General features: G+C 42.8%; 1 protein-coding gene across 2 annotated transcripts in view; it reads left to right on the forward strand.

Annotated features, from left to right (window-relative positions):
• The first annotated feature begins 3,849 nt into the window (after positions 1-3,849).
• grin2aa (glutamate receptor, ionotropic, N-methyl D-aspartate 2A, a) overlaps positions 3,850-26,992 on the forward strand; it is a 226,614-nt gene continuing 203,471 nt past the window's right edge. Inside the window, exons 1-2 of one of the 2 annotated variants that reach the window (XM_033645183.2) lie at positions 3,850-4,545; positions 17,917-18,420. In XM_033645183.2, coding sequence (XP_033501074.2) covers positions 17,920-18,420 — 501 coding nt within the window. In that variant the 5' untranslated portion in view covers positions 3,850-4,545; positions 17,917-17,919. Of the gene's footprint in view, positions 4,546-17,910; positions 18,421-26,992 lie in introns of those variants that run through there. The other variant, XM_078161659.1, reaches the window with a different exon arrangement.

The raw sequence follows: 26,992 nt of genomic DNA on the forward strand, positions 1-26,992 counted from the left end.
ATCTGCATATATGTGTCAAATCAATACTGAAAGATTTTCTGACCAGGCGGATTGCAGTGCACGGTGGAAAGGCCGCACAAAGACGATGTATAGAAGGAAAAAATCAAGCAATGAGAGTATTTGTAATATACCTCTGATGCCCGACAGTTTCACAGTTTCACTGCGTTCTTATTTCCTGTACTAGGAGGCTACTTCTCCGTTTAATTTGCATTTGAATGCCTGAAGGTATTACACTTTGAATCCTGCAACATTCCTAATGTGCTTTGTTGTACTTGATAGGACATTTTAAATCACTGCAGCTTTTCTAATCCCTCGTTTTAGTTTCCTTAAAGCGTTCCTATACGTGCTCTAGACTGCTTAGTATTCATATTTTGTGACCTATATGGCACTTCAATGATATCCCGGTAATATTCCCATAGGGACCTACTATTATGTGTTTGTGATAACCAATAATGAGTTCACAGTAACTGGACTGAGCCTTATGGCATTTCTAATGTCACAGTGGCATTCTGTGACATTTGTATCACATCCTTGCTTCTTACAGGTGCACCATTGCTTTGTAGGTGTACGCCTGTCCTTGTAGGATTACTATAGCTCTTTCTTGGACAGTAAGAGAGAGTCGCCAGCAGATCGAAACTTGCTTGTTTGCTCTCCTCGAATACAAGTGTGATTGTGTGGTGCATCAACCCCCCCATGATGCATTCCAAAATAGCATAATTTTAAGATGCAGTTGCGTCAATAGCATGGATTTATAGTTCAGTCCATCCCCACACACTGACAAAGAACCAGTAGCCATTACCCGAACACACACATGCACACACTCGCACGCACCCACACACTGCTGCTGCTGCCTCTCCTTTGAGCCTCTCCAATCGTTTGATAGTCGTTTGCTCAGTCAGGTGTGAATTGTGACTATATACCCATTTGTGAAGGCAGTATTACTGCATGTAACACCCCGTCCCTCTCTCCTCTCTCATCTCTCTGCCTCTCGCTGACGCTCTCTCTTCTCTCTGCTCCTCTCTTCAGAGAGAGAGAAAGGGAGAGAATGCAGAGCAAGAGAGATTGTAGGGGGTGAGATGTGGAAATTCACATGACAGCTTCCAAGCCATAGAGAGGTGGAGATCCACTGCTGAGCCTGCTAAGATGATGAATGCAGGATAGATAGATAGATAGATAGATAGATAGATAGATAGATAGATAGATAGATAGGTCTGTGTCACAGGTTCTCTGATGAAAAAGTTGAGTGGAAGGTGCATCTGACATTTAGCCTTAGCTCATCCTTCTACTTAACAGATGTCTCTTAAAGCAGTGGTTCCCAACTGGTCCAGCCACGGGGTCCAGATTTCTCCTTAGTCATTAGTTCAAGGTCCACGCAGTATAATACATTCTTCGTCATACTTGCGTCTGGCCGTCTCCTCAAGCTAGTTTGCTGTCTATGTCAAGTAGCTGTCCTTTAGTCGCTCACTCTACGGAAGGAAACAGCACTTAAAAATAAAAGCTCTGCGCCAGAAATTCACTGTACTTAAAAATAAAATATGTTTCTTACAAACTTGACACATTTACGAGTCACTTGCGGTCCATTCAGAATGGACCCACGACCCACTTTTGGACTGCGACCCACCACTTGGGAACCACATGCCTCTGTCTTAAATATGACCATTTGTATATTAATAACTCGTCCCTACTTTCAATACTTATTTACATTTCATATGAAATTACTGTTGATACTCAATTGCAGTAAATGTCAGATACTCTAAGACTTTTACTCGAGTATTATTCTAATAGGTGACTATAACTTCCTCGAAAAGTCAATTTCAGGTAAGATATCTGTACTTTTACTGAAGAGTGGCTTTCAGGTACTTCATCCACCACCGCACACTAGTGGTGGGGAGTTTGACATATGTATTGTTGCCCACAGTGGGCTAACTTTCATCAACAGGGTCCAACTAAAACATGCCTATTAGTTGCACAGGAACTAGAATTTTTAGGGACTAAAAGTCAGGATGCCTTGCCCCTGCTGCATCAGTTTTGGCCATTCTTTTAAACCATTTCTCTTGACAGGTTTGGTGACAATGCTGTGGAATCTACTATTTACAGATCATGGGTGTTTCTCAAAGTCAAGGAAGGATCCTTGAATGGCTGAATTTCAAGGATGCCACGTCATCAAATCCCAGCTAAGGACTGTTCCAGTGTCAAGGATCCTTCAGACTCTAGCGACGACAAGTTCTTCATTCAGAGAATTTTCAAGGATGCATGTGTGTATCCTCAGCTACACACATGCATCCTTGAAAATTCTCCGAAAAGTACCCACAATTCTTTGTGCACATTTTGCTTGAATTGAAGGCAGGGCCTCTTCAATGAAACCTATGTCAACGGAGCTCAGCCGGATTTAGATAAATATGTCATTTAATTGGATTAATGTCTCCAGTAATATTTATCATACAAGCCTAAAAATATTGACAGAAACCTCATAATTTAAGCTTTCCAATGTGTCCACTGCCGAATAATGAGATTTTTAAAATATCATCATTAAAATAAAACATAAAGGTGTTTAGATTAATCATTCACATGAGTCATAGAGAGCTAAGTGCCACAAAAGTTTTATGTAGCTTACATGTTTGTTTTTAAGTATAATCCAGAAATATATGCTCACTAAAAGTCATGTGACTTTGAAAATACTGCTTACATTTTCTCAAATAGTACAGCAACATCCTGAAACCATCCCCAGGGGGTTGATAACGCACACCTGGGGACACTGGCCCAATTCCAATCCGATCCCTTACAGACTCACTGACTTAGAGGCGTGTTCATGTGAAGTGCGTGAGTGTGTGAGGGCTGTCCCATTGTCAAATCGTCAGTGAGGGTTCAGGGCTTGAGTCTTTAGGGGCCGGATTGGAATTGGGCCACTGCTTTACCTGCTGTGTGGTCACCGAATGCATGGAAGGGTCCTTGACTTTGAGAAACACCAATATTCCCCTTTAAAGTCACGTGACTTTGAAAATACTGCTTACATTTGCTCTAACTGTACAACAACAATTAGAAAATACCACAATTACCACAGTATCCTGAAACCCCCTCAGTCCCCAGAGGGTTAATGATGCACCCCTGGAGACAGCCCTTTACCTGTTCCAATGTGTGTTCACTGAATGCTTGGAAGGACTCTTGCCTTGCCTCTGTGGGATCTTTCCTGGGAAGGACTCCTCCAACCAAGGAAGGATCCTTGACTTTGAGAAACACCTAGGAACTACACGTCTGTGGGCCGTGTTTCCGGGTGGGAAGCAGTCCAAGATGAACCGTGACGCCACCTGGCCAACTTTGCTGAATGAATAATGCGCCAAAACTTCTACAGGCAACAATGTAGAAAACTCCAGTGGAAATGCAGGTACTAGCACACGTTTTCTTGCATTTGCAACAAAAATTACACAACACAGTGACACGTGAAATCCATTTGTTTTCAGCTAATTATTTCAATTAGTAGAACAAAACAGTGTTGAAGTTGTTTTATTTTGGAGGTAAAATGGTGGGTGGAGGTGGAACAAATGTTATCAGCTCTTTATTAATATTGTATTTCTTCTTTGCACCAGTCTTTGGTGTGTGTGTACTTTTATATCCTCTTGTCTGCTCTGCTGTGCTCAAGTTTTCCGGATGGATTGACTGTATAGAAATCCCAAAAGGCATGAATGGAGGGCAGTTGGCAAAGAGAGGGTTTATTCTTGACAAAAATGAGAATGGAGATGTCTGAGAGAGGAGGGTAAAAATTGCTGTCTGAATCATTTAGCCCAACTCTGCCTGTATCAGTCTCTCTTTGACTGAGCTACTCCCTGAAGGAGCTTTAGTGCGGAGAGCAGGAGGGAGAGAGGGAGCCCGACAGACCGACAGTCCGTCTATCTATCCAGCTGCCCCTGCCTCTGCAGAAGCGCGCGGGCATACACATAGACAAACCGCGAAATCACACGCACGCGTGCACATCGGCACACGCATACACTCCCTCTCACACACACATACACACACACGACGGGAGAGAGAGAGAGGAGGAGAGAGAGACGTTGGGAGCGGGTCCCACGGTTTGCAGGACGCCGGAGCCTCTACTGTAGTAGTCAATGTGCGTGTGCGTCTATGTGTGCGTCCGGCGGCTGCTCACCTGCCTCTCGCTCTCCTCGCCCGGGACAGGAATAACGGGATACCGGGAGCTCTAATCATACAGAGGCAGGTTGAGCCCCCACAATGCGCGGGGCCAGCAGAGATTGCAGTGGAGAATCAGCAGTAGGCGCACACACAATGAAGATTGGATTACAACAACAGTGATTTTTATTTGCAGCTGCGCGCTCGCGAAGTGATAAAACGGGGGATTTCATTCAGTTTTTTTTGGGACACGGTGGAAATAATACATTGCCAGAGATTCAGTGATTTTTTTTCTTCTCCTGTTGTGCAGTGTTTTGTGAGTGTGATCCCCATCAGAGGCTGCATGGTTTCTCAGAGGAGAGAGGGGACTGTTGCAATGTCATCTCACACCACTGTTTTGGAGCTCTGTGGAAGGGAGATGCTGTAAGTACTTTGTTATTTTCCCCGTGTAATTTGGGGGTTGTAATGATCATGCACCGTCTCTGTCTCTGCCCCCCCCCCCAGCGGGCGCCGTGCGGGTTGTACCCACAGGCGTCCCCCTTATCCAAAGTGCGGCACCCACAGCACGGAGAGCACAGCTGTCCCTAAAACACGAGCAACTGGGGGTTTTGAACGATGCGAGGCACGCAGTGCGAGATGCAAACACTAAAAATCAAATTATCCTCTCTCAGCTCTCACGTCAAGTGTTATAATTTCCTCATAATTCAAAACGCTGGCGCAGTGAGCGCAGCGCAGGCGGCTTCAAAGCGCATCTGTACACAGCATCTCTCAGCCGGCAGAAATAAGCGAAACACATTTTTCCATTCGCCGTGAATTAATGTACAAACACAAACTGACTGTAGAATTTAAGATACGTGCCTCCTTTGGTAGTTGGACACACGCACCCAGCACCCCCTAAATATCATTACCAAAAAACGGTGTGAACCCGGTGGGTTTTACCAGAATCAGCTGAGTTTAGCGCAGAGCGCGCGTCACACAACATAAAGACCGGCTGTGCTTTCTGGTGATTTTATCCAAAGGATGGATAACACATTGCGGGGTTTTGATCGCGCCGCTGCTTGGCACAACTTCCTGCTCTTCTCCATCCCATATCAGGACGAACAGCCAGCGTTACATTTGGGAGATCTCCAAGAACGCAGCGAGTATTTTCCAAGTTATAATGACATTTTAGCCACAAAAATTGCGCATGTGCCCTCCCGAAACGTGACAGAAAGTGAACACGGGCTCTGCCCTAAAAAAAAAAAGAAAAAAAAAATCTTTCACTATGTGAGGAGCGTGTTGGCCAAGAGTGGAGGAGGCAGGCTGACGTTGCACCAGTAGGGGTCGCACTTGTATTGTGTTGATCCCATTGAACATAATGGGGAGATCCAAATGAATTTACATCTCTCACCCCCTCTCCCTTTCTCCTGTTCTTGGGATTCAGTCACGTTGTTGAAGCGCAGTTCTCCTATCACAGAAGCTCCCTCTCCCTCTCTATGTAAAGGCGCCAGCTGCAGCCCATGGAAGAGCAATCCATATTTTTTATGACAGCAAAAGGAAACAATGTATTAACCCAATACCTCCCCACATGTAGATTGAGGGCCCTACCATAGACTGTCACCATTCTGCCTTAGGATACTGTTCAACAAGAGTGTGTGTGTGTGTGTGTGTGTGTGTGTGTGTGCATGCAAGATCATTTCTGCCCCAACAGCAGCACAGGTGATAGAAAAGGGTTTAGAAAGAAAAAAAATGAGAAGACTGCAAGAGTGTGTGAGAGACAGGGGAGATGTGATTGATTTTTAACACCCCTCTATTTACATATAGATGAAGACAGTGTTAAGACAGCTCTGAAGTTAGTCAGTCAGGGGACACTTTTTCTAAAAATAATAATCAAGTCGCCATCACATAGGCTACCGAAAAGATTGCTCCTGCGAAGGCAAGCGCCGCCCTGTGTTTCAAATTCATCAGCGGTGTTCATGGCTGAATAAAAATCTGAAATCACCTCAGACTCTGGCCTTCAGAGGTGGCTTCAGAGAAAAGATTCCTTTCCTGTTGGGCAAAGACAGAAACACTGCGGGGCTACAGAAGCTTACTTTGTTGCCTGCTGCCACGAAGCGACACAGACAGACCACCCTAAATGACCATGTGTAATTTGTTTGTGGTATAATAATCATTGCTATAGCCAGTATTTTCCTTTATATATTTTAGCAACATGAATGTATTTACATGGCGTGCCAGTACAGTAAATTGAAATTCAGAAAAAGAGACAATGGACTAATGTGGGCCTTCTGCATGCTAATGAAGCAGAAACTGACAGATGCAGCTGGCACCAAAAGAAAATAAATGAGCAAGGAGATGTTCTGAAGCAAAGAGTTTAATATTCTAATGGAGCAGGGGGGGTAAATGTGTGTGTTGGGCATCAGGTGCAGAGAGGGAAAGAGAGCAACACTGTTCAAACCCATTATATAAGAGAATACCAGTGGTCTCACTTCTTAGTCGGCCTCTCTCTCACTCCCTCACACACACACACACACACACACACACACACATACACACAGTGGGTTTGTAGGGAGCTGAAGAGGTATGTGCAGTGGGCAGACAACATGTTGAAGCCTGAGTGGTAGCAGACGATTACTTCCACTGGGCTTCTCATGGGTGCTCATGCACACGTCAGGGCACACAGAGCAGATGGCTGGGGCCTGCGAGAGAGGGAGAGGGACTGAATGAGGGAATGGCTGGGAGAGAAAATGGATAGAGGAATGAGCTGACAAAGGAGAAGAATGCCAGAAGACATGGGGAATAGTTCGGGGTTACTTTGAGGGACACTCTAGCAAAGTTTGGAGAAGTCATGATTGGAAAGGAACAGTCAAAACCAAAGCGTTAGAGGTTGAGATATCCTGACTTTTAGTTTGTAGTATTGCTAAATCTCCGAAAACACTGCATCCATTACTTCCCATAATCTTTTAATAGAAGCTCCCTCCCTGATGAATGTCCATGTCTTTCAAATGCTGCAATTTTAGCCAAAATAATCCTGATGACATCACTTGGGTAATTTTCCCTTCAGAAAGCTCCTCCAAAGCTACCAAAGACATTATATAGGTGTTTTCACACGCTGTGTGGTGAACTGAGTGCCCCTTTAATCTTGGCAACATAATTGGAGCTACATCCTCTTTGCTTCAGAACTGCACTTTCCATAGATCAACCCTTAGGTAGGCAGCTTGGGTGACACTGTGACGTCATTACTGGGACTTGACGATGCAGATCTTCTCTTGATGTCCCTTAGTTTTGGTTCCTCGTTCGTTTAGCCAAGGTGTCTATCACTGCTCGTGCAAAACATCAAGTTCTGTTTATTTCAAAAAGGCAAAAGAAGTTGCTGATACTGGAATTTTAAAAGAAACATCACTTTTGGTGCAGCATAGGATGTTACCTGACAATGTAACACAGATGTTGAGAATGGCGTGCAAAGGCATTCTTCTAAGAACAAGAACAATGCAATACTGTCCTCCATTCTTTGAAAACTACATTTCTAATCCCTTTAAACTTTGCTGTCACTTTGTATGCAAAGGACTGTAGACAGATCCCAACTTGAGCGGCACATCTGCATTCATACAATTCCTTGCCTTTGGTGTCTGTTCTCTTCAAATGGCAGAATCTCATTTTAGAATGAATCTCTTGAAATACAAAGTAAGTACCTTTTAAAAAGTACTACAAAAAGTGCTTCACCGGATACAGAGGCAGAAACGTAAGAAGCATACATATGCCGCTATAAAGGGAGAGAAGGGACACAAATACTACAAACACAGAGGACACAAATAAGTTTCAGTCACTACAGGGAAGGAAAGTCAGTAGAGGTGGATTTGAAGCACTTTATGGGCTCAGCTGATCTAACAGAGGCGTGGACGCAGTTCCAGAGGGACGGAGCCCTTACGGCAAAGGCGCAATCACTCTTGGATTTATGGAGGGAGCGGGTATGAATAACAGACCTTGGTCGGATGATCTGAGTGGCTCAGAGGTGGTGTAAGGATGTAAGAGTTTGGAGATGTTTGAAGGGGCAAGACCATGTAGGCCCTTGTATGTGGTAAGTGCTGTGTTGAAGTCGGGGAGCCAATGAGGGGATGCGAGGATTGGTGTGACGTGGGATCTACAGTTGGATTTGGTTCACAGCCTGGCTGGAGCTTTTTGCTCGAGTCATAGGCGGGACAGGGATGGACGGATACAGAACCCCGGGAATGGAAGTAGCTGAGAGAAATAGGAACCAGAGAGGGAGACTGATGGCAGAGAGGGGAAATGTCTTGGGACAGATGAATAAATGAAGAAACAGAGCGGAGTTATTTTAGAATTGAGTTATTTTAGAATTAGTCTTTGCATAACTTTGCAGACGTGCAGTACGGCAGTGAGACAGTGGAGTAGGGGCAGGAAGAGACTAATGAACGAAAACCAGAGACAGGAGGAAGAACCTCAATGTCCCTGGTTCCCTGATCCCAGACACAGCTGGTTAAAGTTTACCAGGGTCAAAAGTAGGACAATAAAATATTTTATTTTCTGCGTCCTTAGCTCAGATTTGAGTGGGTATGTTTGCTCAAAGATGCTTTGTGCTCTGTCTTGTAGCGGTGCTTCACATTCCTCCTTTTTAATAATCGGCATGGTCACAGAACATATGAGACATGGTGGTTTTGAACTGCCCGTGGGAAGAGTGAACATGTAAGAGTCTGTCCATACTTGATTAAAAGCTCAGTTTTTGCTGTCTACCTTTCTCTCTTCAGAACACGCCATCTGAAATTACTTTTCTCTGACTTACTTATTTCTCCGACTGTTGTTTTTGGTCTCGTCTTTCTTATGTGTGTGTATCTCACTCACTGGAGTTGCAATGCTTACCGGAATGCACAGATTTGATTGGCTGAGTAGCATCATGTCAGATGATTTAACACAAGTGAAGGACCAAGCAGTGAGGCAACAAGGACATGGGTTGTTGACAAAATTGTGGGTTTTTATTTACCCCCCAAAAAAGCATAAAAAATAACAAACCAAGAAGTGTATAACTAGTCCTATAGAAGAGGTCAACATAACATTACTATACTCAATATATTAGCTGAACAAACTGACGTGTTAAAATCACACGAGAGAGCATATATAATAGCTTGGCCAAACCAAAAATACACAAGGGGTAACTAAAATGGACGGCAACTACAACTAAACATAAAGCAAAACTATCAAAACTCAAATCCCCCCATGACATGGCAGCACATGGTTTGGTCCAATGAGTTGGCTCTGGGATTTAAGAGTCCTCAGCCCTCAGCCACACCTTTTGCTCCACCAGGAAGGGACCTCCCCAACCAACCACGGTAACTCAAAGACAAAGAAACAAATAATTCATTTCAAACAATTTACTTGTGTGACCCTACAGTGCTAAAATGTGTAGACCTAAATTAGGTTAATGTAAGGTTAATAGAAAATAAATGGATTCTAAATCAAACCAACTGTGTGATTTGAATTGTTCTGGTATAGTTGACAATAAATAAAAGTAACACGTGTAAATAACAAACTAATGAGTTTAACGGGTGGCTTGGGAAAACATAACCATGTGTGGCTGTGACATCACAGCATGTAATTGGTCTGTGAGTTTCCTGGTCTGCTAACCAGTGCTGTAAACGTGGCCCTGGTTAATATAGAATGCTCCCTCAAAATTGAACATCTCTCAATTACGTATTGGTTACAGGTCTGGGTTCGGATAGGACGTCATCTGAGTCCGGACTCAGAGGATGGAGAGTGATATCAGGTTAACAAGGGGGGTACATTTTGGTAATTTTGATAACAAGGGGGATAGTGTTCCCCTTCAGCCCCTCCTTAAAATAGCCTACTGGTTACAGTCAAAGAAAGCAGACATATTGGAAATTAAGTGATGATAACACATAACTATCAAAGTGGTTGATGAAATTGTTCCTCTTCTGAATAGGTCTAGACGAGGAGGCTGATGAAATTGCTGAGAATGTGACCTATATGTGACTTTCTAACAAGTCATTCAAACAGCATGGAAATAAATATGCTTCTTTAACTGTCTTCAGTCTTCTGAAAGGGGTTTACACAAGATGTTGGAACCTGGCTGCGCGGATTTGCTCCCATTTGGCTGCAAGCACGCTACTGAGGTCGGCCACTGATGGTGGGTGATGCATCCCAACCCCAAAGGCCCCCGGACCAAACATACATAAAAGCAATTTCTTTATGGTAAAATAGGCACAGGAGTAATTACACACTGTTGTCTAATATAATTATACTCTGGAGCATTAAAATTTATCTTCACCAAGGAGCCACATACTTTTGGTCATGTAGCGTAGCGACTTACTGTTGCTGCCAGATTCTTTTAATCCCTTTTTCTCATTACACACAACTTAGACAGCAAAGAGTCTAAACACCAATGTGGGTTATATCAAAGGGAGCTTTCAAGATACCAAATAAATTATCACATTATTTGCACTTTTATGAGATCTAAATTATTTGTGGTTTGCGTATGACCGGTGGACAGTGGTGTCGTGGTAGCTAATAAGGTGGTATACCACTAGGTATACACGAAAGTTACCAAGGAGGAAGTGAGTACTCTACTGTGAATGGTCTGAAAAAGAGAAACCCCGTTCACTTGCATATACCCTCCTCTACACCACTGCCGGTGGATGATTTTGTACCCTGCATTGGTGAGTTTCCACAGTATATTCACAGAAAAGTAGTGGCTCAAAATGTATTTTGCTTGAGGTTTGAACATTCAGCCGCAATTTCGTGCTTAAGTCAATCTAGTGAGGGAGACAGCGTTTGGAGGTGGAGGAGCTATAGAGGGATGAAAGCAGTACAAAAGATGAAGGAAAGGATGGACAGAGAAGTGAATGGGCGACGGATGAATATAGAGAACTGGAGGAGCCAATGGGAGATGGAAAAATACATACAATATGAATTGCAGTCTTCTACAAACCAGAAATATGTATACACACATGCGTCCTCTGGGCCGTGGCATCGTAAAACATACACTTATCATCCTCGGTTTCAACCGTTCCAGCCCTGACTCTGTAAATAAATCATATCCATAGAGTGTGTACAGTATGTTAATGTAATTTTAATGCCATTTAGGAAGATAGAAGGAAGAACGAATGCGACCGCAGCGGTAAATGCAATCATATTAATCATCATGTAAAGATAATGCGGCTGAATTATTGATGCCTGCGAAACCTAGTTGTGTGCGGACCACAAATGTGGGCTTTGTGGCGGTGAAGCCACATGGGAATTGTGGCAAGAGAGATTTAAGTGCCAGTGGGTGTGTGTGTGCGAAGCGTGTTTCTGATTTTCCAAAAAGGAACACGTAAGATAAGGATATCAGATCATATTTCACTTTCTTATTCACTGATCACTGAGAAAGTGATTGTTTTCTAGACTTGGTAAGGGTACATGCGCTTGTGCGAGGTAGGAAATATGAGTCTGTGTGTGTGTATGCACGATAGCCAGTAGTATGGATGTGCCTGCCAAACATCATTTACTGTTGTGGTGCCAAGAAACGGTAGCCTTTGTGTGACGACAAACTGCCCCAATCCGATTTGGCTGGGGATTCTCTCCTTCTCTCTCTCTCTCTCTCTCTCTGTCTGTCTGTCTGTCTGTCTGTCTTCCTCTTTTCTTTTGAATGTCCGTGTCACTTTCTCATTATACTTTTTTTCTCTGCATCGCCCTCACTTCCTCTGCCTGTTTTTCTCCTCTGATGTCCATTTTCCCGCTAACCTTCTCGGCTTAATATCCCCATGTGATGCTGCAGAGTTGAGACAGACAAAAACCCAGCCTTTTGTTATTCAGATTTGCACACCACCCATTGGAAGCCAAAGATAATCTTGTTAACAATGGACTCGCCTGTTACTATAAATACCATAATATGCCAAATTAATACCAGTTTGACCTTTTTCTTATAATTCTGGTTTTGCCTTGCACCATTACTGCTGCCCACAGTTAAAAATGTGTCTGGTTTTCTAGGGATGTAACGATACATCTATCTGGATTAATACATCGATTCAGTGATAAAAGATCCAATATTATCGATGCAAAGTGAAAGCCCCGATGCATGTCACATCTGCGTCACCATTTCTGTCCAAGCACACCTCCTTCCTAAACATTCAAACAGTTATAGCGGCCCAATGCCAGGTCAGGTAAGCAGCCAAGAGAAAGACAATGAGTATATACCCGTCTGCTTCACAAGGTGCTCTCTGCATTAGCGGCTACCTCAACAACTCACGCTCCTTGGCTCACACACACACACTCGAACTAGCCGGAATAACAACACGTCCTCAAACCTCTGCCAATCACAAGTGGTTATCTCACACAGGTCACTGTCATAGGTGCTAGTGTTGACTGACAGGCAGAACTGGGAATGATACGTTCACTGACATTACAGAAACCACAGGAACTGCCATAAGAGAACTTTTTACTGTAGGAGAGCTTAACACATTCGTAACAGTGACAGTCCATACAGTTAATCTCACGTCACCCAGTCCGTTACAATATTGTATATTGTATTGTACCGTCGAAGCTTTGGATTTACACCCCTAGTTTTTTTCTCTAGATAGGTTTTGAGGAGGATACTGCATGTCCTGAAATGGCCCAGTAGCTTTCTATCATCCCCATCTATCATATCTAGTATTCATGAAAACAGAGGCAACATATAGATTTTCCCCAAATCCCTCTACAGTGTGTGTACAGTATGCATTTATGTAACAGTATTGTAGCAATCTGGGGCTGGTTTTATTCAGCTTCTCTGCTTGGATTTTCGAGACGGTGTGGGCTTCATAACTCTCCTGTAACCCCCAGAAACCGCTGATGATGAAAAGCATTTGAACAGCGAGATGGTCCAACTGATACTGTGATATTAATAGTGAAATGTAATATTTAAAATGATAATAGAAGCAGCTGCAGAAGCAGGATGGTCTAGTAATTATCAAGACACTCCTTCAACCGGAAGGCTTGGGTTTTAATGCCCCTTGACTTGGAAGGGGAGTCAGCAACATGGGTGCCGTTCTGAAGCGAAGAACATGTAAAAGATCGGAAATGTTTTGTGAAGCTGTTTACCAACAGGACAACAGACTGTGGTTATACTCTGTCTCTCAGTGTGAACGTGTGTAAAAGTAGGAAGTGGGATTTAAAGAAAGTATCCCATCGTTCCACTGAGAAATAAATGTCAGTCCCGCAGAATTAAGTGATTTCACGAACTGTCAGAGCAAGCCTTCATGTAATCCTACAGTTTCTGGTGACGGACGATGACGGCTCTTTGACACCCGGAATCTATTAGGCATCGGTGCTCCTTTCTCCGCAGTGAATGGACCGAGATTTGGATGATTCATCCTCAGGTCTGCTCTAACAGTGTTTGTGCTCAGTTGGGCAGGGAGAGACAAGCAGTCCTCCGCTTGTTTTAAAAACACAGGATGACACAGTGAGCCCACATGCATTATTCAGCGCACAACAGAGCCTTCCGCTGGAGTCTCAATTTCATTACAGAATCACAAGGTATGACAAATTCTAGCCCACAGAAAATAATCTAAAACCATCATCATACTTACAAATAGACAATGCAGCCGCAGTTTTCTCTTTCTCGGGGCAAACAGGGTTGAACAGTAATGGGAAACTTTACAAATTAAAAAAAGTCTTTTATTACATTGCTTGACGAGAAGGTATTCTAATAAGGATGCCAGCAATATGAAAAAAGTTTTGTGACAATTCAGAAACTCAGAAGGCCAGTTAAACAGCAGTTGGCAGGTGTGGGTGGCACACAAAACAATTTGGACTGAATTGCTTTGCTAAGTAGTTTGTTCTTTATATAAGTCTACTTAAAAAACTGGTAACAGGTGAATACAGAGACATAATGGCACAACCTGCAACAAACCCAAAACTAGAAATTACAGATACATACTCCTGCCAAATTGTACTATCTTGGTAGTGCAAAACATTTGGACATTTTCACTTTGCATCTGCAGTAGATCCAGATCTGCATCGTCACACATACTGATATGCAATCGCTGGATAGGAATTTCAGCTCTGGTAAATTTTGCTTTCGATAGCCTGACACCCATTAACTGCTAACTAACTAACTCCTAACATTTTTAAGAAGAAAATGCAACACAACATGCTTTGGTGTCACATTTCAAAGCACTTTCTATTTAGAGGTGGGTACATTTTTATGTTTTGTGATTTAAATGTCATGCCTTTTATTTCCTCTTGGCTTTGCTGACAGACAGACACCGCCAACGCTGCTTAGAGAGCTAAAAGTGCCAAAATTGTTACAAATGCTAAAGGTGGTTTGCGGTCAAAATGTAGCTGCTTGCTTGCAGGGACAACCTGGGAGGAGACCAAAGGGTGGGCACGTTAGGGCGACTCAGAGGTAGAGTGGGTCGTCCACCAATCAGAAGATCAGCGGTTTAGATCCAAGGCTCATCCAGTCTGCATGTCCTAGCATCCTAGGGCAACCCCAAATTGCTCCTGGTGACTGTTCCATTGATGTGTGAGTGATGCTCATTACCTATGCCCATGAAACCAAGCTGCGCCAATCACAGCTGCCGGATACAGCAAGAGTCTAATCTACCAGTTAGCTCCGCTGGTAGCTAAGCGTATATGTCACCCTGTGTATTGTTCTGATTGGTCGTAGTGTTATCCAATTGCGTGCAGTGATATTTACAAATGCATGCTTGGTGCCGCCCCTCGAGTTGGGCCATTTTCATTACTCATGGCCAGACCCTAAAACCCTAGATTTGGGTCTGGATTTCCAGGCTACCGAATGGGGGCATGGCTAGCTAATTAGCTCCCACCAGATCCAGTTGGTGTGCAGTGCAGTATACTGGAGAGTAGCAAACTTAACTTATAGACCAACATCTGTAACCAGTCAAAAATATTTGTGGCGGTTAACTGATTAACAGTTAACTGCTGGCATCCCTATGCCTATGACATAATGACATAATATTAGCTTTCAGTTCATGGGAAAATAGCAGCAAAATGCTCAAAAATGTCCAATAATGCAGTTTTAATAAAGTCTGTATTTTTGTCCTTTGCTTGAATTGTGGCACCTAATAATGTAATAATTTCCTGAAAATGTAGGAACACCTTAAAATGTAATGAAACTTGCACTTAACCTGATTAAAAATGTAATAAAGCCAATAATGTAATAACTCGACCAATAATATAATAAAGTGTCCTAACTGTTATTGCTAAAAGTGCTACAAGGTATTCTGTTAACCAAGACACAGGCTGACAAAGAAGCAGGACTGAAAACATCATGTCCTTGTAAGTATTAAATCTGCATGAGTCACTCCTTTACCGGTGGCTTATGAGAAGACAATAGCTGGCAACATGTGGTTATCTCACAGTCTTTTTCACAGTGTTGTTTTGCAGCTTATGTTAATGCAAAAGAACATTTTGTAAATGAGGATAGTTTCTTATGATCTTATGATCTCAGCGCTTAAATCTGTTCTGGTTTTGATAAACAACAGCTCCTGTGAATCAATCATGCACCAACAGGCTCTGCACCAACGCAGAGGCACGCAGACCTGTCAGTGAATCCATAAATCGTCAGCAATGCACATGGACACATTATGTGACCATATGTTTCATGCCCTTCTGATTTTGCTCACGCTCCGCTGTTCAGCACACCTGCTCATATGTCTTGCACATCATGATAAACCAACACACACACACACACACACACACATACGCACACTCGCTCAATATTTTATGCTCTCTGAGCATTGGACGTCCAAGGAGGTCCAGCAAGTGTTATCTCTGTAGGGAGAGGGGTGGTGTAGGTTGTGATTTGAGTCTGATGATCATGTCACTGCACTCCTCAGCTCTGCTTGGTGCAGAGTAACACATCCACACTCTCAAACACACACACACAAACATTTGTTTCAACTGAGGAAACCCTCCTCAAACCCTCTGCCCCCTGTCCGAGGCCCGTAGTGGCATCCCAAGCTATTTATAGCACTTGCTGGTTTACATCAGTCTGTTCTTTCTTTCTCAGCCTTTCTGTAATTTGTCTCTTACTTACCTCCTGTTCTCTGTATGTTGAATCATTTATACAAGAATCTGATAAATAAGGCTGCAGGTGAGGAATTGCTCTAACTAGCATCACAGGGCAGGTGTAACCATCGTTATTAAAGACAGTATTTATTTTTTCTTTTGTTTTTTTACTATTGAAATCACAGTTTTATTAATGTATATGTCAGGTCTTACCATACAGTTCCACAGTGTTGTGATTGCACTGTGATGCCCCTTCTGTCAGACTTTGAATTTAAGATTTTAGTGTGACAATAGCACATAGTTTTATAAGTCCTGACAATTGTATTCAGTGTCAGCCCACTACTAAGTTCATGACAGTGGGGTTAATGTAGTGAGAACATGATGTTTGAATTATGGGTTTGATTCATTTTAGGCAGCTGTGAATGGTTCAACCAAATTTTAAATGTTAGTTGCATATGAGCAACACTAACAGTCTACTGCCATGTTAGCAGCTTTGTGAGACTGTACTGAGGCTCAGCAGTGCTTTGAGATAAATACTTACTTCGGCATGCTAACATGCTCACATTTACAATGCTAACATGTTGATGCTAAGCAGATATAATGTTCAGCATGTTGACCATCTTAGTTTAGTGTTTTAGCATGCTCACATTAGATAGATAGCACAAAACAGGGTTCCTGCAAATCTGTGCTTAAATTAATTAATTTAAAAGTAGAGCCTTAATTGGTAGCCTGTTTTTATGTTTTAAATTAATCTTCCAAAAGTCATAAAAATAGAATTAACATTCCTATTGTGTTTCTGCCTGGTATGCTCAGAGTAGTCTGCATCTAGCTGCCGCTTTACCCTGGATGACATGGGGAAGACTGTAAATTCAGTGAAAATTGGATGTTCAACCATGACTTGAAGGCATTGCTGAAACTGATTTAAGGCAATACATACAAAGCTTAATGTACTTTATGCTAAAGGGTTTTTCAAACTGAGCATGATGGGAATCAAGTCAGTGAAATCCCACATGCACAGTAAGAAACGCAATGTGCCAGGTATTTCCCAGTTCTGTTAACGTCGGTTTATGTTTATTTTTCCTTCAATTTTGATTCTTGTAAAATTGGTCTTATTTCATTCGCAGTTATTGTCATTAAAAAACTCTTATTAAGTCTCAAACCTAACTTGCCGTAAGCTGTAGGAACCCTGTAAAAAGACAGAACAGCTGAGGCTGATGGGAATACCTTTGCACTTGACTGCATGGTGGCGCTGGAGCAAACCTCAGGGGATATATTTTTGTCCTGCACAACACTGCAAATGATGTAATAACTAAATCAACCAGCAGGCAGAAAGTGAAATGGGTATAAATGTTCAGTGTAGTTTGTCACTCATAGTTCCCCCCGATAAGTTATGAGTCAATCTATTGTGAAGGTTGAGTTTTAGGATATTACACTTGTAAACTGTATAAATGTCTGCCTGCCTCTTCCGAATAGCACAGCTTGCTCTTGAATCATCTGATTCTAGCGTCGTGACCATAAAGTATATACTTGTTAGTCATCTTCTCTTTCTCTCACCCCTCCGCAACTTCCTCTCAAGGCCATCTCCCTCCCCACAAGGTTTATGTGTTTAATAACGTTACTGAGAAGAAGTGGAATAAAAAAGAAAGATGCGACCTGAATGTGTGGGCTTAAAGAGCTGTGCATTAACAATTTATCTCCCCTGTCTTTTTCTCTCTGCCATCATCTTTCCACACCTTCTCTCTTTCTGATCCGTCTTCATCTGTTCTGTTTTTCCTCATCCTTTTTCCCATGCAGGGGATGAAGTGGTTTGGCAGTATGTCCCTCAGCAGCAAAAGGAGTAAGAGGAGGGGTAGAAGGAGCAGCAGTTGCAGCAGTGGCAGTGGTGGTAATAGTGTGCTGCTATCCTTGGCTCTCCTGGTGGCAGTGACCCTGATTGCGGACCCCGTGGCGGCTCAAAAGCAGCGAGGTGGCGGTGCCTCGGAAAAAGTACCGGTCCTGAACATTGCGGTGATCCTGGGGCGCACGCGCTACATCTCAGACCGGGACATCCGGGCGCTGTGGAGCAAGGAGGACCCCATCGACGTCAACGTGGTCACACTGCTGGTCAACGAGACCGACCCGAAAAGCATCATCACCCATATGTGCGACCTGATGTCCGGGACAAAGATCCACGGCGTGGTGTTTGGGGATGGCACTGACCAGGAGGCCATCGCCCAGATTTTGGATTTTATTTCCTCGCAGACGCTCATACCCATCCTGGGCATCCATGGAGGCTCGTCCATGATCATGGCTGATAAGGTATGGAGGATCATGGGTGGACGGAGGATTGCTTGAAGAATGTTTGGATGTTGTTGATGAGTGGATGAAGTTGTGCAAAGCCAGGTGTGGTATGGGGTAAAATGAAGGGGAGAATGTATGATGATGAATGATTCATTGATTGAATGTTATTGTTTGGAGTGACTTGCCAAAGTTCTGGTTTGAAGTCTTTGCTGAACCCGAGAAAATCAAGCACACATTCACTCACCTGTCACGCATTTGGCTGTCATGTGCATGAAAATAGTATAGTCTTATGCTAACAGACAGGTGGGAAGTCTTGCCAATTAGTTACACCTCTCAAATATCAGCAAAGCTAGTGTCCAGAGACAGAAACACAGAGGAAACCAGGCTAGCATTGGTGGAAAGAGATGATGTGGAGGAAGTAAAGGGGGTAGGAGGATGAGGTAAGTATCTGCAGAGAAGTGTTGGAGGCTAGAAGAAGAGAGCCTTTGAAAAGTAAGTAGAGAACAGACGGAAGGGAAGAGGATTGTATGACTGAAGAGGAGAGGGTGAGGAAACATGGAAGGAGTGGGTGTTTGTAAGTTTGGCTGATGGCAAACTGCGTGGCACAGTGAGCTGTAATCTTGGAAGTCTCCATTCATGGTGCAGGATTCCCTCAGACAAAGTGCAAGAGCCCCGATTGGTGCTCGCATTTGAATAGGCAATGCCCCTCGCCTGCCAATCACTTTGAAGTGTGAATAGGGATAGATGAACAGCACATGATACTGCGGATTCACAAGGCACTGCTTAGCTCCTGGGATTCATCAGATTCACAATGAGGATATTCTTATCTGTGTTATTGCCCGTGAGATCAAAGAAGGCTTGGCAGGCAGTGTGTTAGCCAGACTTAAAGATGCTACATATAGCATTTTGAAACATAAGTGTTTCGTGGTGATTGTCAAATTATCGACACGTATAGTGTCTCGGTGTAATTATTGTAAACAAACAAAATCTGCGTCCTATCCGATGGTATTGTTAGTGCAAGTCTTTTTCAAAATTGCCACCACTCTTTTGATAAATCTTAGCTTCTTTCCCCACAACCTAGAGCCACTAGTGTGTGTTTATCTTTTCTTTTTAACTTTCCTAAAGAGGATGAATTGTTTTCCTATAAACCTTTTTTCTTCAAGATCCGCCAGTGTGAGAAAATCACAAATCTTTAGCTCCAGTGGCACTGAAAGAATTGCATCCTTCTTCCTATTTCATGCCGCGGAGCAATCTCTCTCCTCGGCACTCCACCAAATCCGACCCTGTGGCCCACAATAAAACACGCAGTGCAGAGGTCAGTTGAGACTGTGGAACCTCTCAGCGACTACCTTGTTTGTTTACAGTAAATATACAAATGTCTTAAAGTTACTGGGGTAATGGTTTATTGATCCTATAATGCTATACGTGGCACCTTTAAGAGGAGGGAGAGGAGAGTGTCAGAAGAGAGCGCAGAGGAGGGAGGGAGGGAGGGAGGCGAGTGCTGAAATAGAGGAGGTGGAGAGGGGTGGCGGGGGAAATGAAGGGGTGAGGGATAATCTCTCAGCTTGACCAGAGGCGAGGCTGAGTGGAGGGGAATTACAGAATGTCCTGATTGGCACCTGCCACACACCATCCCCTTTAGCAGCACACACACACACACACACACACACACCTCATGTCCCCCGTCAGCGGGTGTCATTGAAACAGAAGCAATTCAGCTCCTTGACAGCGGCAGCATTTCCTCTGGAGGAACAGATGAGGAGAAAGTAATCCACTTTAAAGTGCTCGACCCACCACTTTGTCTTCTCTTTGTTTTCTCTCTCACATTATTCGTCTCTGCTCCCCATTTATCTGACTATAGCCCCGTACACACACGCAATGCAACCCTGAACTTATCGAGACATTACCCAGAGGAGATGTATGTGAGAACGCAAATGTCTGAATCAGTTAGACCGGATCAGGGCTATTAAGTGAAGGCTGGGACTTGCTCTCTGACCCCGTGGGAGGTATTGGGTGTTACACATGTGTATGTACACATGTAACAGGAGCTGCGATGTTGCAGGGTTAGAGCAGACAGCGCTAGAAATAAAGGGATCATGTCCGGTCAGCTCTTTGGGTGTGCACTTTTTAGCCTCTTTTAGTGCACTTGGCCTGACAGAATTTTTTCATTACGCTTGATTGGATTGCGCCCAGTCTACAATAGAACATTTTCATATAGAAAGCATTTGTTTGTGGTCTTTTACGAAGGACCTTTTTTTTTTTTTATAATTGCATAGTTTTGCTTTTCACTCATATCTTTGTTTTTCGAAAAAAAAAATATTCCAACCCCACGCTGACTGTGTATGTGCTGTACCCCAATGATATGACTCAATGTGAAGCCGTGACTTCTCCTCTTTTTAACCTCCTGTGACTAGATTTTAAATGGATGTTACCCTGCTGGCTCCCTAGCACAAAGTCCATGTTATGTCCAGTTGAGTCCATATGTGAATAGAGCAGGTTATTGTCTGGAGAACTCACAGTGAGTGGTGTGAAACCAGAAGAATACAAACATGCAAGGGTAAAAAATAATTTGCATTTACACAAAGATGTCAACAAAAATGTCTAACTGGAGAAACGAGTTCAAGAACTGTCTGTCAGTAAGCGCCATCACCAAATCGTCGGACAAATTCAACAAATAGGAAGAGACTCGGTTGTGCTAATGAACTGGATACATAAACAAAACACTTCTGTACATTGTCCAGAATTCATATGAGAAAACGGCTTATTTGTATAAGCTTCAAGTCCACTTCACAGTGCACAAAGTTCATCATCATTGTCAGTACATTCTGGGGATGCAACATTCTCATCTGAGAACAGTTAAAGCAGCTGTGCGGAACTTTACGTTTTCGTTGATTATAATGCCCCCTTTGGTCGAAGTGGTATGACACCCACAGCCTGGTGTCGTAAAATCTCGACTGCAACCGGCAATTACCACATGCATTTGTTTTGGAGAGCGAGAGAAAAATCATAAATGTTCTGGTGTAGCTCTGAGTTTCTTATAAACTGAGGACAACTGCCTGCTGTATATTCTGTTTTTTTTCTTTTACATGGTGCTCCTTGTTTATCTGCCATGACATCGAAAGTACAACCAAGTCCTTATAGATACATCTGGTAAAACTGTCAGGTGTTCAGTAATGACCGTTGCGTACCGCTTACGCTTACTCTCTGTAAACACGGCTCTTCTTCTTCTTCTCTTAATTTATTGGCGGATCGCAAACAACTTCCAGGTGCATACCACCACCTACTGTACAAGAGTGTGCAATGTGTCCGAAATCATTCACTACTCCCTACTACATGTCATTTAGCCTGTTCCTTAAATCCTACTCGTAAACACGGCTCCTTCTTCTTCTGTGGTTTAATGGCTGCGGGCCGCTGCGGGCGTGCAGACTTACTAACCTCCAGGTGCCGTATTCTGGTTTGCTGACTTCAGCTGTGTCCGACCCGACCGAGGCTACGCTAAATAGCCATATAGAGAAAGGCTTTTTTGTCGCTGTTGGGTTCAAATAAATATGCGGATCTTCAAGGTGGGGTGATACGAACTAGGGACAGTTTTATTAATGGTAAAAAGCTCCGCACAGCTGCTTTAATGTAATGTGTATGTGAGGACACATTACAGGATATTCATGGTTGATTCACACCAAATTTTTTACTAATATATCAAAGGCCATCTCATACATTTAATATGACATCTAAGCTAGGGGTTCGATCTAGGTCAAACATGTAAAAGTGTGAATGTAGAGGTCAAAACAATCAAAATGCTGAAAAACTGAACCAAAATTGAAAATTTGCACTTCAGCTAAATCCTAAAATATATGAAGACTTTTAATGTGTTTTGAAATAATCACTATCCCACAATGCATTGAAGGTCATTATCAGTCATGGTTTCAATGATATGTCTATACTATAACATGTCATGAAATAGTTAAAAAAGATCATAGATGATCATAATTTTGTCAAGACTAAGGTGACTTCTTCAAATTCTTCTTCTCTTTCTCACTAGCAGCCCACAATCCAAATATGTTCAATTTATAAAGATATTCTCACCAGTGAGAAGATAGAGTAAGCACATTTTTGGCATATTTGTTTGATAAATGGCTTCATCTATTATCAAAATTGATTTGTCAACTAATCTCCAGCACTAGTTGCCACCACGGAGTTATAGTTTTACTCTTATTTAGCTAAAATAACTTTTTTGTACATAAACCTGAGGTGAATACATCAGTTTGCCTTTTATGTATCTCTGCTGCCTCACTTTAGACTGCACAGTTTATTATGTGATCACAGAGCCTGGCATCACTTACACTCAGAGTCAGCAGGATAATGGCCGTGATAGTGTTTAGTGTGTGATATCCGCCCCCCCACACAAAAATACAACGGTTAAATCTGTTTAGTGAGTGCTGCAGTGTTTCCATCCCAAACAAGGATTAAGATTCTACTAGTGTGTCCTCTCTGCGCTGCATCCTCTCCTTGTAAGGTTTACACAGTCTTCTACCCTCCTTTTAAAGTTTATATAACTGCTTACCCTCTTTAGTAGGTTAAGGTTTAGATGGTTACCCTCTGAAGTGTGAGTAGCGGAGTCTTTCTGCCGCCTTGTTCCAGGCAGATTTTCGCTAATCCTCATGTGAAATATGAGAAGCCCGCCTCCAATGATTACGCCTTGTAAGACCCTCAGTGTGTTTGTCTATTCACGATTACGCCTTCGTACTTGTGTGTGCAGAGACGTGCGTGAAATTTCCCTGCGTATATATGCTTTAATGCTTCAGCATGCACCGACTATAGTGTGTAAGTGTGTGTGCGCTTCCTTTTCCCATCACTTGGAGGCTAAATCTCTTGGTGCCGAGGACTTCCAGTCCAAGCTGTTTCTACGTCAACCTCTAGAGGATACTATCTGAGAGCTTCTCTATGTAAAAAGGACTCTATCTCCTCTCTGTCTTTGCTTTTCTTTTTCTCCCTTTCTCCTTGTGCTGTCCCTAAACACATCTCTCCATCCTCCTCTATGTCTTTCATTCTTGCCTGTTAATTAGATAAATGTTGCAGTATCTCCCTGTGTTGGTCCCTTCCATACATCTCTTATCCTTTGTTGAATAATGCATCTCGCGCCTGTATTGAAAAGAATACATTATTGATTAAGGAAAGAAAAGTCTTCCCTTTGCTGCATTCTCAGCAATTCACCATGAAGGTACCACCCTGGCAGCTCCTTTAAAATTCGGTGGGTAGAAAAACAAAATACCCCCCCCCCCCCCCCCCCCCAAATAAATATGAGATTTTATTATTTTGCTCATTGCTGGCATTCGTTACAACTTTTATTTTTGTCCCTTTTATGGCTTTTGTTCTCTCTTTCACTTTCTCATTTTCCTCACCCGTCGTAATTGTGTGGGTGGACGTCTGGCCCGGCTTGTTGATTGGCCTCATGTAATTCTCACACTAAATGGTTATCGACTGACTCGGAGGTCAATAATGGCAACTGGATCATGTTGGTCACAAACACTCTCTGTATTTCTTAAGTCTTTGTCCGTGCCTGTCCCAACTCAGACCTGTCTATTGACACTTCAGTTTGATTTTCTGATGTCTTCGGCTGCTGCAGCTGTTTTCTTTTTCTCTTGGCTTCTTCAGAGCACGCCTTGTGAATTTAATCATGGTCTGCATGCACCAGATGTGTTAACAGCAGCGATGGGAGATGTCCCTCTCTGTCTCGCTTCTTAAAGAAAAACACTTTGCTGCTGAATAAAACAAAAAGTGTTCAAAGAGTTGGAACATATTGTTATGCTCTTTAATGTTTGTCGGCTCTCTGTAACACTGCAGATATGAGTGTGTGTGTGTTCTGTATGGTGCCACGTCAGTCTTGCCTTTGCTCCTGCAGTGATGTTGCCTTAGCTGCCACATGGACACACACAAGTTTGTCTTCCTGTACATGTGGGGACCTACATTGCTATTATGCATTCCCTGGCCCCTTATTTAACCTCAATCATCTCAACTAAATCCCTAACCACCACCCTTACGATACCCTAACCTAAACCTAATTCTAATCTAAACCTTAAAACCAAATTGGAACCCCCAAACAGCCCTTTAAATGTTTGTCCCAAAATGTCCTCACTTTCCATAAATGTCCTCACTCTGAAGCTCTAAAACTCAACTAGGTCCTCACAAAGACAGATACACACACACGCTCACACACACAGCATTTTCACTTCAGAATTCATCCCTTGAGCATCTTAAACAAGTGACACTTCATTGACATGGGTTGGTTAATTAATTATTCAGCGATTCAAACAAATTAATGAATATTTTGTCTGACGCTTAGTGGAGCACAGGCTCTTCATATGCTTTGGTATTCCAAGCAAAGCCCAAGACGCCCTGATTAGTCCTCTGACACCTCCATAAAAAAAAAAGAAAAGAAAAACAAATAATGAATGCTGTACAAATTTGGAATTCGTCATTTGTCATTTTTTTCCAACACCAAACTCAAACAAATGTTTCCTGTGAAACAGACATTGTCTCTTTAGCCTCTTTTCCACTGCAGAAAAAATTCACAAACACCTGCTAACATCTGGCTTTTGTATTTAATGGGAAAGGTTACAGTCGGGGGTCAAATGACTCTGCAGTAGTCACAGGTATTTATTGGCTCCAGCGCCGATCAGCAGTGATGAAAATACGACACCCAAAAGAACATGCAAGTTTTAGTCCCTTTTGCTGCTGTCTAAGTAACAGATATAAAGAAGAAGTAACCACTGTAACATTTTCACTGGCCTTCATGCTGCTTTTACTTTTTCCTAACTTGTTTTCCGGTGCATCTGTGACATCAAACATGATGCAACAGAAAGAAAAAAAAACAAACAGAAAGGCATACTTGTCTACTGCACACAGTTGTGTACATGGCTCTGGTCTGCAGGCAATGGGAAACAAGTCTGTTGTCTGTTTTTAGCGGAATTTCTGGCGTTTAAAAATGCGCTAATTTTGGTGAAAAGGGGTGTTTAAGAGTAACTACACTAGGAAAATAATCTTGCTTGTGCTCGCAAGTGGTGACTACATAGCATTTATAAAGTGCTATTTAAGATACAAAAAATATGATCTACATGACAAATTAAGAAAGAAAAAAAAATTTAATGGATGAACTGTGTTCACCCATTTGTGATATAGTGTTTCACTGGTGCTACATCACAGCTTGGAGTGGTCACAAGTCCGACACAACAGACCTTTCAATCCACAGAGGTCAGTCCAGTAACTCGCGTTAAGGCCTTTGCACATTCAGTCCATTTTTTCATCCAATATTGTTGAACATCTAAAAATAAATACATCCTCGCACTGTGTCATGTTTGCACATTGAGTCCATAATCATTAAAATTTTTGGAACAAGTTCGATTTTCTGCGTTTTTCACATTCCTTGAATCCTTGAGAGATGTTTGACGTAGAATCGGTTAAGAAAATGGAGCGGCAGGACACATCAGCAACAAGACAGAGGGACATGGGGCACAGAATAATTTCATAACTCAGGTAGCTCACGTTCAGCAGGTCAGAAAGTAATATTCAGGTGGGTGATGGGGAAGAGGAGGAGGATGTGGAACGCACACAGAATGTGGAGACAGAGAGGGAGGACAGCTCCGCTCCGCCATGCAGCTGCAGTGCCAAATGAAAGACAGGGAGGGAGTGGTGACAGCCAGATAGGTAACTCCAGTGGAGAGAGGCAAAGGAGGAAATGTGTCTTTTCATTTTGCCATGTCTGGCGCAACAAATAGAAAAATGCATTGGAATAATTGTGCAAGGTTTCTGTGTGTATCAATAATTCCGGATGACCAGGAAAAACCTAACTCAGCATGCAAAGGCCTTTACTTGTGTAACTGGAATAACTTGCTAAATATTTTTTTTTACTGGTTTGAACTTTGGGAAATACTTCATGCCCCAAACAAACTACGGAGACATAGCTGTTAACATTTTTACTGAGCTGTACTCGGCTACCTTAACATATGACCACCCCTTTTTGCCCTCATCAATCAGTACTGAGTAATGTATCTGCCTCACTCACGTCATGGTTGAGATGTGCATGAGATGCCTGTGGCTCAGAGGGTAGATCAGCTCCCAAAGGTTATTGGCTCCCAATGGGGGCACAGAAAGAGGTGCGTTCCTGTAACTACCATTATATCGTCTTGTTTGGAAAGTGTGCTTCCTGTGGTGAGATGAGGTGATCAAGGGAATGCTTAAGGATTATTGAACAGAATGCAGTCTCACACATTGATTTCCTATGGCCAGCCAATTTTGACCAGGAGCACTGCAGATGTGGAAAGTTCGATAAAAAATATTTGGCCGAAAGGGGCAGTCAGTAGTTTTATATGGTCAAATGCCAACTGTGGAGGGATACATGAAGCCTTCAGTCATTCAGATTAAATGTATGCCATATTAATGACATAGGGAAGTTACAATTGGCCAGTGTTGACACAGTAGGAGGGTTAAATGGTTTTATTTCAGTCAGCTTACAACTTACATTTGGGCCTGACTGGACTGGACTGTAGCAGCTACTGTTACTCAGTGTTTCCATTTACCTAATTAAACAATGACG

The sequence above is a fragment of the Epinephelus lanceolatus genome, chromosome 18, assembly GCF_041903045.1.
Source record: "Epinephelus lanceolatus isolate andai-2023 chromosome 18, ASM4190304v1, whole genome shotgun sequence".
NCBI lineage: Eukaryota > Metazoa > Chordata > Actinopteri > Perciformes > Serranidae > Epinephelus > Epinephelus lanceolatus.